The following is a 15582-nucleotide window of genomic DNA, read 5'->3' on the forward strand; positions in this document are numbered from 1 at the left end:
AAGCTTTTTTGGTGTATAGGAGCCCCTATAGGATTTTTGCATGGGGACTGAATCCTGTTCACACACAAGGTCTCTGTCTAATCTGTATCTCGCTCTATCTTTCTAATCACTAACGGTCCATATTTCTTCTCTCTCATATGTATCTCTCTCTTACTGAACACCTAGCTGTCCCTATTACTGTCGCTCTTATTCTCTTCAGTAGCTCCGTCACCCTATTGGCCTTTGTGCTGATTGACACATGAAAGAAGCCAATTCCATGATAGATCTGGGTTATCGTGTGATATGCTGATGTCCCGACACCATCTCACCGCCTACATCCCCATTCTTCTTCCATCCACCAAAAAAAACATGCTTTCATGGTTTTTCGCGCTATTTATTGGCTAACAGAAGCTGAACCGGTGAAAGCTTGAGTTTTCGCGGAGCTGGAAAAAAAGTAAAGGGTCGAATTGGGGTTTGCCGGATTTGGCTCTCTCCTCTCCACTATTAACATAAAATGACATTTAGTATTTAACTACCGTATTTATCGGGGTATACCACGCACCGGCCTATAACACGCACCCTCATTTTACCAAGGATATTTGGGTAAAAAAAGTTTTTTACCCAAATATCCATTGTAAAATGAGGGTGCGTGTGTGTGCGTGTATACCCCGATACATCCCCAAGAAAGGCAGGGGGAGAGAGGCCGTCGCTGCCCGCTTCTCTCCCCCTGCCTTTCCTGGGGTCTAGAGCGCTGCTGCCGGCCCTTCTCTCCCCCTGGCTATTGGCGCCGCTGCCCGTTCTGTCCCCCTGACTATCGGTACCGGCGGCCCATTGCCAGCGCCGATAGCCAGGGGGAGAGAAGCGGCGCCGACAGCCAGGGGGACAGAAGGAGCAGCGGCACCCATTGCCGGTGCCGCTGCCCCGTTGCCTCCCCCCATCCCCGGTGGCATAATTACCTGGGTCGGGTCCGCGCTGCTGCAGGCCTCCGGCGTGCGTCCCCTGCGTCGTTGCTATGCACGGCGCGGCGCACTGAAGTCTTGTGCCGCGCCGTGCAGCGCATAGCAAAGACGAAGGGGACGCACGCCGGAGGCACGCAGCAGCGCGGACCCGGCCCAGGTAATTATGCAACCGGGGATGGGGGGAGGCAACGGGGCAGCGGCGCCGGTAATGGGTGCCGCTGCCCCTTCTCTCCCCCTGGCTATCGGCGCCGGTACCGATAGTCGGGGGGACAGAACGGGCAGCGGCGCCGATAGCCAGGGGGTGAGAAGGGCCGGCAGCAGGGCTCTAGACCCCAGGGAAGGCAGGGGGAGAGAAGCGGGCAGCGACGGCCTCTCTCCCCCTGCCTTTCCTGGGGCGGTATCGGCGTATAACACGCACATAGACTTTAGGCTAAAAATTTTTGCCTAAAAAGTGCGTGTTATACGCCGATAAATACGGTATATAACAATCTGCTAAATATTAGAAAGATGTATGCACACTGTTTTATGAAGTCACACTGAGAAGTTGTGCTCAAAAGTTTGCATACTCTGGCAGAAATTGTGAAATTTTGGCAGGTGTTTAGAAAATAATTTAAGGATAGTAATCATATGAAGCCATTCACTATTACATAGTTGTTTGACTCTTTTTAAGATCAGAAATTACCCAAATGGCCCTAATCAAAAGTTTACATACCCTTCAATGTTTAGCCTTGTTTGGGTAGGGTTACACAGAGTGGATACTTAGCATATTTCACACTGCAAGAAATCTGCCAAGCAGCGGGAAATACGCTGTGTATGGGCTAGGAGCAGACACAGGGCTTTCCTTGCTGCAGCTCTTTGTCTGCAATAGGGTTCGGAGGCTGGTCACATGCACTGGTATAATTGTGACATATGGCTGGCTCCCCAACCTTATTGCAGACACAGGGCTGGATCAAGGAAAGACCTGTATCTGCTCCTAGTGCACAAATAGCGCATTTCCCGCTGCTCAGGAGATTTCTCACAGCGCCCCAATACGCTTCGTATCCGCTCAGTGTGACCCTAAGAAACACAAGTTAAAATGCAATTAAAGTTTAATTTCTTACGCCTGTGGCTTCTTAAATTGTCAATAAGATTGTTAGTCTTCATGTGGATGCATTCAGAAGGCTAGATACTACCTATGGGGAGCAGAACAGAAATGTCAAAGATCGGGTAACAAGGTTATGCAATGTCAGTCACTACTGTTCAATCGCTTATTAAGAAGTGGGAAAAAATGTGGATCTCTTAATACCAAGGTCACGTAGACCAAGCAAGATATACCCAAAACTACCAGAAGAATTGTTCAGGATACAAAGAAAACCCCACAAGTATCTTCAGGAGAAATACAGGCTGCATTTATGCCCCACAGGTGTCTGACAGATTTTTAGAAATGTAATTTTTCATTTGCACAGCCCACTGATCCAATGATCTGACAAAGGCCAGTGGGGTGTTAATACTCACTGCACCCCTTATTACATTCTGTGAGGGGTGTAGTTTCCGAAATAGGGTCACATGTAAGGGTCCACTGTTCTGGTAGCACGGGGGCTTTGTAAACACACATGACCCCCGACCTCCATTCCAAACAAATTCTCTCTCCAAAAACCCAATGGCACTTCTTCTCTTCTGAGCATTGTAGTTCGCCCGCAGAGCACTTTACATCCACATATGGGGTATTTCCATACTCAGCAGAAAGTGGGTTACACATTTTGGGGGCATTTTCTCCTATTACTTCTTGTAAAAATGGTAAGTTTGGGGAAAAAAAACAGCATCTTAGTGAAAAACTAAAAATTTTAATTTACACATCAGACTTTAACGAAAAGTCATCAAACACCTTTGGGGTGTTAAGGCTCACTGGAACCCTTGTTACGTTCCTTGAGGGGTTTAGTTTCCAAAATAGTATGCCATGTGGCTTTTTTTTTTGCTGTTCTGGCACCATAGATGCAACACCATAGATGCCCCAAAAACCATTTCAGCAAAATTTGCTTTCCAAAAGCCAAATGTAACTTCTTCTCTTCTGAGCATTGTAGTGCACCCACAGTGCACGTGATGTCCACACATGGGGTATTTCCATACTCAGAAGAGATGGGGTTACAAATTTGGGGGGGGGCATTTTCTCCTATTACCGCTTGCAAAAATGTAAAATTTGGTGGAAAACCAACATTTTAGTGAAAAAAAAAATATTTACACATCCAACTTTAACGAAAGGTCATCAAAAACCTGTGGGGTGTTAAGGCTCACTGTGCCCCTTGTTACGTTCCTTTAGGGGTGTAGTTTCCAAAATAGTATGCCACATTGTTTTATTTTTTGCTGTTCCGGCACCATAGGGGCTTCCTAAATGTGACATTGCCCCCCCAAAACCATTTCAGAAAAACTCACTCTCCAAAATCCCATTGTCGCTCCTTCCCTTCTGAGCCCTCTACTGCGCCCGCCGAACACTTGACATACACATATGAGGTATTTCCTTACTCGAGAGAAATTGGGTTACAAATTTTGGGGGATTTCTCTCCTTTTACCCCTTGTAAAAATTCAAATTCCTGTGAAACACCTAAAAGGGTTAAACACACTTACTGAAAGTCATTTTGAATACTTTGAGGGGTGCAGTTTTTATAATGGGGTAATTTATGGGGTATTTCTAATATGAAAGTCCACTTCAAAACTGAACTGGTTCCTGAAAAATTCTGATTTTGAAAATTTTTAGAAAAATTGGAAAATTGCTGCTGAACTTTGAAGCCCTCTGATATCTTCCAAAAGTAAAAATATGTCACCTTTATGATGCAAACATAAAGTAGACATATTGTATATGTGAATCAAAATATAATTTATTTGGTATCTCTTTCAAATAGGAATCAACCAATATCGATTTTTTAGGGCCGATACTGATAATCTGTGGAGGTTAAGGCCGATAGCCGATAACTTATACCGATATTCCGTGTGGGGGGCGGGGCATTATTGGTAAGGTAATTGCCGATACCGATAACGTCCAAAATCGTGAATATCGGCCGATAATTTCGGCCAAACCGATGATCGGTTGATCCCTAGTTTCAAAGTTAGAAAAATGCTAAATTTTCAAATTTTTCATGAAATTTTGGAATTTTTCACCAAGAAATGATGCAAGTATGGACAAAAATTTACCACTACGTTAAAGTAGAATATGTCACGAAAAAACTATCTCTGAATCAAATTCATAAGTAAAAGCATCCCAGAGTTATTAATGCTTAAAGTGACAGTGGTCACATGTGCAAAAAAACACTCTGGTCCTTAAGGGGTTAACAATGGCACTACAAAGGTATTCAAGCTTTGGAGCACAACTATATATAACACATCTTTTTATTTTTTATTTTTTTATTATAACCATGTTCCCATTTTAGACAAAATAATTTGTACCGTTGAAAAGTTCACATTCTCATCATTCACTTGGATAAGTAAATCACCACTAAAATATGTGTGTGCAACTGAAGTTTTTATTCAAGATGAAAAAAATACAAAGAACATTCTTCAGTTACTTTAACAATGACATTGACAAAACAATGCAATAAACATACAGAACAGATGCTACGTTGCATGGAGAGACCGACTGAAGCTGTCAGTCTAAGTTATTTCACCTTGGTAAAGTTTTAGCCATTAACCATGCATGTCTACAACAGGCAAGCTGGACAATACAATCTTTAATAAAAAGACATTTTACTCCCTTTATATACAAAAATATCATCTAAACAAAAGGAATCTAACATGCTAAAGCCTTTTAAAATTCTTCTTCTAAGAAATAACAGTAAAAATAAATTTTTTGGTCTACAGCAGAGGTAAAAAGCCAGTGATTCTACGGAGGCTGTAGGACTACAACTCCCATTAAGATCTGACGCTCTATGGGTTTGTTCACAGCAACATTTTTAAGTTCTAGCAGATTCCAGCAGAGAAAAGTAGGACTAACCTTTTTTCTGTACTTAAGGGGACACTGTAACTTCAAAACCTCCACCCTAAACTACAATTACACAGAAAATTTGTTTAAAAGACGTCAATTCTGAATCAATAATTTTTTATCCTTCTACTCACTTGCATTCCTCTGCTATAAACCCACAAATACAAGAGTCTAAGTAGTCCTCTCCATTATGTTGCTGGGCATAATAGTCCTCTTTGGGTATCAGCATGCTCAGTTTCTAGGCTTACAGTGGGCTTTCCAAATTGCAAATCTGTAATTTTTAACTATTTATAGGTTACTGCAGTTTAGGGGATTTTTAGAGGTGATAGGTGATTAAGTTAAAAGTTAACCCGTCATGACATCATGCTAAGTCATGAGTCAATGGTGCGGTCCCTAGAAGCCTTTCCCTACCCTACCGGCCTTGATTGTTAAATATCTCCTTATAACCAAACAGGGAATATGGTTGGAGGGGTAGAGAGAAGGACCAGTCTGATGATTCAAGGTTCAGGTAAGCATTAAAAATATGTCAGGTTTCCTTTAAAAAAAAAAAAAAAATAGAGCCAATGATCCCTAATACATATTACTTAATAGCAAAACATGCTGGGTCCAGTAGTTTCACAATGGTATAAAACCTGGTGTACAGGGGCAACTCTATATAGATATTATACAACTAGGCATAATAAAATGGTCATGTACTATACTAGCTGGAAAAATCTGATGTAATAAAATGCTATGCATAACACAAGTCTAACACAAAAATGCCATTCTTATTAAAAAAGAAATCTCTCATAAAAGCAACAAAAACGTAAATTAATTTATCAATAAATTAAGCTGTGCATCACAAATACATTATCAAGGTGAAATACAGGCACTTGACAGTTTAATGTGCAAGGCAGATACCCTTTACTGGTAACAGTATAAGGCAGTCTAAGTTCCAACCAGTGTATACATTCGCTAAGGAATTACTGTTTTTGGTAAAACCAACTTTCATTGCAGTTACCCAAGTGTTATGTAGGCACAATCCAGGCCACCCTAACATTTTCACAGGTGGGTTTTTGTTTCTTTTCAGACATTTTAGAACATGTTCTAATATTAAAAAAAACAAACAGATTACCAGTGCAAATTTATTTTCGAAGGACTCCTTTAAATACAAAAAGTACATAGGTATACAATACTTAGGATATTTTGGTATAAAATGACATGAAATCTGTGGAAAGATATTGCATATTGAGAAATTTCTAGCTACGTCATTCTAACTCTTCCCAATTCTCAGTGAGGTTGCCTTTGCTCCGCCGTCTAATACTAACTAATTTACCAGCTGACTTAATACTCCACCTAGAACTGTTTCCAGAACTTGCCAAATTAGTATACTTAGAGGATCCTGTGCCTTCTTCTTCCCAGCCTTGCCAAGAATGATTGTCATCTAAAGGGTCTTCTGCAAAGCATGGGGGGTCTTCAACCATAATATGTGGGGGTTCCCAGCCCTCAATCTCATCAGCTTTCTTAGGCTGAACATTTTGTTTAATCGCCAAACTGTCCCAAAAGCCAGATTTCTTCTCTGTTTTAACTTCATCTTTTGTTTTCACAGAAGCTCTACAAATAATGAGAATACACAAGGTGGTTATAAAGGTGTCTAAGGTTGTGAAAACAAATACAAACCTTCTTTCCCTAGATTGTATCTCTTTGGCAATATATATAAACACATTTGTAATAGCATTCAGCAATCTCACAAGGACTGGTTTAATTGTAACCTTGGAACAAAAAACAAAACAAACATCATAAAAGTAGCAATAAAAATCAAGAGAGATCAAAAAGTCCGACCTAATCAACAGTACCTATAAAATCTATAGGCCATAGAACAAAAAAATGATCCCTCACACAGCCCCATTAAATGTATAGGGGTCAGAACAGGAGTGGAAGCATGTTTATTTTATAAGGATAACGTTTTTCTTTATTTATATATATATATATATATATATATATATATATATATATATATATATATATACACACACACACACATATATATATATATATATATACATATATATATACACACACATATATATATATATACACATATATATACACACACACATATATATATATATATATATATATATATATATATATATATATATACACACACACACACACATATATATTATATATATATGACATTTTTATGGGAAAATAAGTCCCTTAAGAAACAAGCCTTTGCAACCCTTTGGGGTGGAAAAATAAGAAAGTTATGGTTTTTAGAAGGCCAGGAGGACATTTTTTTTAATTAGCCTCAAGGGGAAGGGATTAACCATTTTAGACCCTGTTCACGTCATATTTTTTACCTACATTTATCAGAAAGCTCTCAATGTACACGATAAACAGGTCTTTAGAGCTACATGGATAGGGCCTGTACACATTAGTTTAATGTAGTAGACTACATTACTTACAGATCCTTTAAAACTTATTAGGTAAACAGAAGCCATAATGGTCTGTGTGTGATAAAATGTACATCACAAGCCACCTTTTAAAGCATAAGTTATGAGTCAACAGGTTTTATGTCAAATGTGTTAATTTGCTTCCATAATAACCTTTGAGAAACAAATGCTTGTGATGGCTGCTATACATTGGGTTGCATTAATCACTAGGCTTGCCCATATTTGCTAATAAAATGGGGGTCTTTCTGAAGAACGGTGCACAGGCAGTTCACTTCTGGCTACAGTAGACTGACTGACAGCTCCTGTATATCCCTCTACCTGCATCTGTTGAGAGAGCTGTCAGGAGCCCTTACAGCAGGTTTCCTCTCCATGTCATTAATAGCAACCAGAACACACTGCTGAAAGCTACTGCAACGCAAAGAAAGATAGAGGAGATGTCAACAGAAAGATTGGGATTACACAGGGTAAGGGACACTATAGGAGGGGAGGGAGGAGAGTTATGTTGTAAGGTAAGATGTAGTGCTACAGTGGGAAAGAGATGGTGCTGAGGACAGAGGTATGCTGCAGAAGGTTAGAGGAGAGAGTAGGGGGTGTAGGGGAGGGGATAGGTCAGGTGGACCAAATAAGTAGCTGGGTTAATGCAGTTAGAGGAATAGGAAAGGGTCTCAAGGAAAGTAAGGCCTCCGCGCTCCCAAGCAAAATTGCAAGCCCAGTGGGTACTAATCTCCCTCATCTGGAAGAACAGCCCAATTAGTAGTGAGGGGGACAGGTCCTGGTAATGTGCAGGTAGGGCAAGACAGCTAGTGCTTGTAGGTGCCAAGCTGAAGGGAAGGACTTCTAAGGTTATTTTCGCTGGAATACTGGCAGAGCCATATGCATTGCAGTAAGATGGCTTAAAGGGGTACTCCAGTATAAAATAAACATTTTCTTAAATCAATTGGTACCAGAAAGTTATACAGACTTGTAAATTATTTCTGTTTTAAAATCTTAATCCTTCCAGTACTTATTAGCTGCTGTATGCTTCAGAGAAAGTTGTGTAGTTTCCAGTCTCGCCACAGTGCTCTCTGCTGCCACCTCTCTGTGTCAGGAACTGTCCTGAGTAGAAGCAAATCCCCAGAGCAAACCTCTCCTGCTCTGGACAGTTCCTGACACTGACAGAGGTGTCAGCAGAGAGCACTGTGGTGAGACTGGAAAAAACGACACCATTTTCTGTGGAGCATACAGCAGCTGATAAGTACTGGAAGGCTTAAAGGGGTACTCCGGTGGAAAACCTTTTTTTTAAATCAACTGGCGCCAGAAAGTTAAACAGCTTTGTAAATTACTTCTAATTAAAAATCTTAAGCCTTCCAGTACTTAGCTGCTGTATACTACAGAGGAAGTTCATTTCTTTTTAAATTTCTTTTCTGTCTGACCACAGTGCTCTCTGCTGACACCTCTGTCCATGTCAGGAACTATCCAGAGCAGTAGAGGTTTGCTAAGGGGATTTGATCCTGCTCTGGACAGTTCCTGACAAGGACAGAGGTGTCATCAGAGAGCACTGTGGTCAGACAGTGTAGACAGAAAAGAACTACACAACTTTCTCTGGAGCATACAGCAGATTAAGATTTGTTTATAGTAATTTACAAATCTGTTTAACTTTCTGGCACCAGTTGATTTAAAAAATTAAAAAATCTTTTTCACCGGAGTACCCCTTAAAGATTTTAAAATAGAAGTCATTTACAAATCTGTTTAACTTTCTGGCACCAGTTTATTCGAAAACATTTGGTTTTCACTGGAGTACCCCTTTAAAGGGGTTCTTCCTTGTTTATACTGTTTTTTGTTATTATGTTTGTGTGTTATGTGTGTATAAGTATGTGTTTATGTGTGTTGTGATTATGTATTTTCTTACCTTTTGTTAAGATCCGGAAGCTGGTCCCTTTTTCTTCCACTGGCTTGTTGTGCACTTCGGCCTCCGTCATGTTGTGTTCGGTAAGTGGGATGTCGGGGGGTGTGTTCTTGCTTCTGTCCTTCCTATCTTCTGACGTCCGAGGCAAATATTTTCTTCCTGTTTCTTCCGTGGCTCAGCGACGAATCTGCGGCCTCTTCCGGCGCAGGTAGTTTTTTTTTTTTTTTTACCAATAAAGTTTTTTTTGTCTAATTGACAAACTGTCTGCGCATGCGCGAGTACGCAAGTGCTACGCTAACAGCGTAGCGTACGTTAGATCTACGCTAACAACGTAGCATACGTTAGGTCTACGCTAATAGCGTAAGCGCAGACAGTTTGTCAATTAGACAAAAAAAACTTTATTGGTAAAAAAAAAAATTCCTGCGCATGCGCCGGAAGAGGCCGCAGATTCGTCGCTGAGCCACGGAAGAAACAGGAAGAAAAGATTTGCCTCGGACATCAGAAGATAGGAAGGACAGAAGCAAGAACACACCCCCCGACATCCCACTTACCGAACACAACATGGCGGAGGCCGAGGTACACAGCAAGCCGCTGGAAGAAAAAGGGACCAGCTTCCGGATCTTCACAAAAGGTAAGAAAATACATATATACATAATCACAACACACATACAAAACACATACTTATACACACATAACACAAACATAATAACAAAAAACAGTATAAACAAGGGAGAACCCCTTTAAGTCTTTGTGTAAGGGGGAGGTTTTTTTTTTGGTGCACTGGCCTGACTTTTCATTAGGGCACAAACTATTCTGCTGAAAATCTGCACCTGAATGGAAGCAGATAAAGTGTCAGGTAGTCTTGATCTGAGCTGTGCCGATAGTGAGCTTTTTTCTGTCAACAGTTGTGTTAATAAATGAGCAAGAACAGTCCTCTGAGTATCTGGACAATAGGTTCTATCTGGCCACTGAGTATGCGTACACACAACTGGCCCTGCATGCCTGATTAATCAGCCAGAGGGGCATTCATTAAGGCTTATTATATGATAGAAAGCTGGTGTACAAAAGCTGCACATTTTTACACATGCCCCATTTGGAACAAAAATTTGCAACTTTGATGAGACTTAACAGAAGGGGGAGTAGTCCATAATGGCCAAGCAGATTTACTGTAGTTTACACCAGAAATGGGTGTAAATTATGGTTGAAATCTATGCCAGCTCATACCTGGTATAGATTTCAGTTTAGTGGCACCCGGAAAGCCAAAAGTTCGTCACACAGGTTGTACAGGTGAAGTACATTGAAAGCATATGTAAGCCACATAGACAAAACAGCATCAAAAAACCACAGCAATAAGCTGGAAAACTACATGTGGTTTTGCCACACGGTTGTTAAAGGAAAAGCACAATATCAGCACATGGCTGCTATGTGTATACGTGCCTAACTCATTTAAAGTTTATTTTAATTGTATAATTAACGGTCAATATGACTGACGTGTTTTACTTAAAGGAGAAATGTGGCGCAAAACTTTTACCTTCCCCTGTGCCCGGGCTGCAAAAAAAAGAAAAAAATTTAACTCACCTCCCTACATTCCCCGTTGCGCCAATATCGGCGTCCCGGTCCTTCAGTGCTGCTCGGCTTCCCTGCTTCTTAGGCTCGGAATGTCACACTGCAGTCAGCGTATCGCTGGTTGCAGCGATGTCCCTCCTCGGCTGGTGATAGGCTGAGCACAGTGTCATGTAAGGAGCCCAGGCAGCAGAGAGAAGGCGGTGCCCGAGCTCCTTAAATGAGTGTGCTCGGCCTATCACTGGCCAAGACAGGACATCGCTGCATCCGGTGAGACACTGATTGCAGTGTGACGTTCCGAGTCTAAGAAGCAGGGAGCCGAGCAGTGCCGGAGGACTGGGACGCTGATATCAGCGCCGGGGGGGGGGGGGGGGGGGGGGGGTAGGGGTGTTTTGGGTTTGGCTATAACGTAGGAAGGGGAGTTAAAGTTTTTGTTTTTTTGCAGCCCTGGCACAAGGGAAGGTAGAAGTTTTTGCGCCAAATTTCTCCTTTAAGATGGATGTATGTTTTTAAGTTCTTTCATTTACATTTTGTATGGCTATATTAATTGCTCCCTGTATGCCCCAACTATCCACGCTGTGTATGGCTCAGTTACCTGTACTATGTAGGAATTTGTTGTTTATGCCCTATTTGTAAGTACCTGCACTCTGTATAGCTCTATTTTCTAAATCATTTATATGGTTTTATTGTCTGTGCCCTGTGTGTCGCTAATATTTGAAAGCTCCTTATCACTTTCTATTGTCTTTTTGTAAGGATATGAAATTTACAATTTGATTGGCCCTGTTTTTGTGCTTTGTACTCTCATTTTATTTTTATGTTGTGCTTACTGGGATTTGTGTACGGTTGGGCCCTGTTGGATAAATATTGTATCATTCCATTATGATTGAATTGATTTATTGTGTGGGTAGAATATTGCAGCTTGTGCTTAGATATGCATAATAAATTAATTATTTTATATTAATGTGTACATGTCTGGGGGAGCCTGCAGAAAAATCACGCTAAGGGCACTAAACAACATAATACATAAGGTGGTGTTATTCTATCAAGGAATGGTTGTATTATTCAGTCATGGTACGGTGGTAATATTCAGCCTCTGTATGAAGGTGTTAAAGGGGTACTCCGGCGCTTAGACATCTTATCCCCTATCCAAAGGATAGGGGATAAGATGCCTGATCGCGGGGGTTCCCCCGTGATCTTGCACCCAGCAGCCAAGTTAAAATCAGTCCCCGGAGCATGTTCGTCACACTCCGCCGGCCCCGTGGTCGCTGGCAATCAGACCCGGAGCAAACATGCTCCGGGGACTGATTTTAACTGGGGTGCTGTGTGCAAGATCACGGGGGTCCCCAGCGGCGGGACCCCCGCAATCAGGCATCTTATCCCCTATCCTTTGGATAGGGGATAAGATGTCTAAGCGTCGGAGTACCTCTTTAAGTCACGGTACAGTGGTATTATCTAGCCAATGTAATGTGGTAATATAAAGTGTCTGTATGGTGGTGTTATCTAGTCACAGCATGATGGCAACACTTAGTCTAATATTGTTTGATAATAAAGCTAATCTATACATAAAGATTCTGGTTCTGTATTTTCCAACAAGTCATCTGTTTAATGCATACTGTCGTTAGAGATGTCAGAAACTATTGCTGCAGTATACACTAAACAGAGACAAAAATGAAATGTGAACAATGTCTTGAGTGCTGTGACAGCGATTACATTTATGGCACAAGTAAATTGTTCCTAGCTAGCAGGAATAAGCACAATATGAACCAGTTTTATCAACTGTTAAATTTAGCTATGAAATAAATGTATGGAAGAATCTGAATTTCCCAGTGCAGAGTTGTGCAAAAGCAATACTTTGTTTAAAATACAGCATCATGAAAGATGCATTGCAGGTGTGGGATATCACATGATTAAGGTTGTATATACCCCACCAGAAACATGTCACATGTTTCCAGATGCTGGATTTTAAACAAAGTCTTGTTTCTGCATGATTCTGCACTGGACTATTGCGATTCTTCCAAGGTTGATGTGGGTGCTGCCCTGCACCATCCGTGACGCAGCAGGACAAAGAGGGTGACCTGGATACAAGTTGGTGCATATGAAATAAATTTATGTTTACATTTTTTGCTATATGAACAGATTGATTACCAACGGAATTCTAAATAAACCATTTTAAGGCATGTTTTAAGCCAATCTGATAGAGGTGCCTTGGTACAACTGCAGGCAATATATAAGGAAAAAGACAAGTAATGTTTCATGTTATACCTGGGGTAGAACAAGGGATTTTCAATGCTATATGAATGCATGTATCTCACACAGCACTTTTAGTCTGGTAGCACAATTTGCTTTCTTTGATCATTAATTCTTACACTTTTGACTTTGGAGACTTTGATCCTTTCAGCAGTTGCTGTTCATCATCTTTGTTAAATATGGACGTCACATCCTTCCAGCCTCGAAAGCTAGCACCCTGGACCTGGAATAGAATGACAAAACACTTATTCATATGATCTGGACATTCAAGTAAATATACAGGCAGTAGGTGGTTCCATGTGGCTCCATTTCATTTACATAGTAAACATGAATCCTACAGACAACTCATTTCCAGAATCAACACACAGTCGAACACTGAGGGGTTTTATTTCAGGGCTTGGAACACTGAAAGTTTTATAGCCTCCTGGAGAAACAGTTTTCAAATAACAATAACAGCCTTGAAGAATTTTAAAAGTTTGCCCAGCTATATGAACAATACAGAATAAGAAATCTGAAAAGAAACCTCTACTTATAAAGACAGTAGCAAATAAAGGTTCATTTGTTCATATACGGTATGTTAGGGATTATCAATATGAAAGCCAAATCAGGTCTTAAGAATGTTTTGTTAAACTTTTAGGATCTGATCCCCTATGGTGTATGCGGAGTAGTCAAGCAGGTGTGCTTGAAATAATTAGAATAGAATTGTTCTACTTAATAATTAAATCTACGGATGTTTCCCGAAACTCTAAAGGGCTGAATTTTCTGTGTCCCCAAATTTAAAGGGGGTATTTCAGTGTCCACAACAATGTGATACAAGGCTGGGGCTGTAGAGAAAATAAGATGGAAAGTCTGTGCAGGACCTGCTGGAGCAGTTAATCACTGGCTAAGAATGAACACAAATGTGGCCAGTAATTGGCTGACCGGGAAGGTCCTGCTCTGACCTATCGTCTCGGAAACAGAAGACAAAAGTAGCAGGGGAACAGATGTAGTTGAACAAGAGTTGCAGTGGGACCAGAGGTAGCTAAGGGTCATTTTTTTCCCTGTACAGACCCAGCATTATATCAACATTTTGGGGAAACTGAACACTGCTGTAAGCACCTTTTTTGTTTTGTTTAGTAGTAAAATAAAGTAGAGAATGCTGTCTAACAGAATCAGGATTGGTCACCATAGAAGCCCATATTACAGATGTGTGAAACTGGCCTTAGGATGGGTTAACATGTGCTTTTTTGACACTTATCACAGTTAAATATTTCACTGTATAAAAAAAGTAACAAACATAGCACTGAATCTTAAGACAGAACTGAGAACTGAGGGCTTGCTCTACTTGATGCTACATCATAACTGATCGATGACAGATGAAAAGGTTGTGTGTGTATATTTGCCCTTGTTATTCACACACCTTAAACGTAAAGTCGGGAGCTAGCAGATACATATTACAGAAGCATACCCTTGAGGATTTTAATGATTGCATGTTTTTTTTTCTGTCAGTTACGGCCTGTCTGCCTTTACAGTACTTCTCCCTTTGTTATATGTGGGCTTGGGATACTTCCTTCCTTTACTTCCTGAAAGCAGCGGAAGATTGACAATACTTTACCTCTATGGAGTACACCTCTCCTGTGCTCACTCATACTGAGAAAATGCATGCCTCTACATCTCTTGCCAAGAGTCTGATTATAACATGCTGTGAAAAACAGCACCCACAATAGGCAGGAAAGAGAAGAGGACAAGGAGGGATGAAAATGGCCAGATCTCTTTCCAGGAATTCACCTCACATTGCTTATACAATCATAAATAACCTTTTGTTGTATGCTACAATACAAAATAGAGACTACTAACATAAATGACACTTAAAGGCGTTTAATGCTTTCTTGCACAGGATTCCTAATATTTATGCAGTATTACAATATAAAGGTTAAAATGGCCTCAGGTTAAACATTTTAGCTTACTATGGTCTTTCCTGGATCCTCATTAGGTAAAACCTTATCCATCTTACAATGCCCAAGGCAATGTCGACTTGTGGTGTGGTGTACTCTAATTTCACATTCACACTTTACAGTAATATCACATGGTATTCACAGAAAGTGATTTACAGCTTTTAGTAGCGCTGTTGGACTTTTCAGTCGAGGTACTAATTCTTCCCTGAAGGCAGATGTTCAACATGTATGTTTTAAGGCACGCATACAAACCTGCCAAACTCTGGGAGTTTGGATGACTAAGGCATATAGCAGATTCCCCCTCCCCTCCTGACAAATGTTGATGGTGGAGAAAAGGTTGACCCAACCCTAATGTTCTGGGAGGGATTAGCTGGCACCAGAGCTGTCTGGTTGGGGCTTACCACTGTACTCCACACAGAGAACAGATGGACGTTTGACCATGCTGCAGATTTATTGGTTGGGATTGATAATTATTGGCCAGACAAACTTTCAGCCGGCAATTTTCAAAAGTGTATGGCTACCTTTAAATTTTCAGCCAATACGATCCAACGCTCAGCCGTCATGTGTGGTACATGCTGAAAGAGACTTCTGAACCAAGTCACTGGCTGTATTATCACATGCATAATGT

At 40.9% G+C, this 15582-nt stretch overlaps 1 protein-coding gene across 2 annotated transcripts in view; it reads right to left on the reverse strand.

Annotated features, from left to right (window-relative positions):
* Nucleotides 1-4418: 4418 nt before the first annotated feature.
* TDRP (testis development related protein) overlaps nt 4419-15582 on the reverse strand; it is a 165785-nt gene continuing 154621 nt past the window's right edge. For both annotated transcript variants that reach the window (XM_056565675.1, XM_056565674.1), the window contains exons 4-5: nt 13140-13243; nt 4419-6480 (exon numbers count right to left, since the gene is read on the reverse strand). In XM_056565675.1, the coding sequence (XP_056421650.1) occupies nt 6135-6480; nt 13140-13243 (450 nt within the window). In that variant the 3' untranslated portion in view covers nt 4419-6134. The remainder of the gene's footprint in view (nt 6481-13139; nt 13244-15582) is intronic.

Source organism: Hyla sarda, chromosome 3 (assembly GCF_029499605.1).
Source record: "Hyla sarda isolate aHylSar1 chromosome 3, aHylSar1.hap1, whole genome shotgun sequence".
In the NCBI taxonomy this organism is placed as follows: Eukaryota; Metazoa; Chordata; class Amphibia; order Anura; family Hylidae; genus Hyla; species Hyla sarda.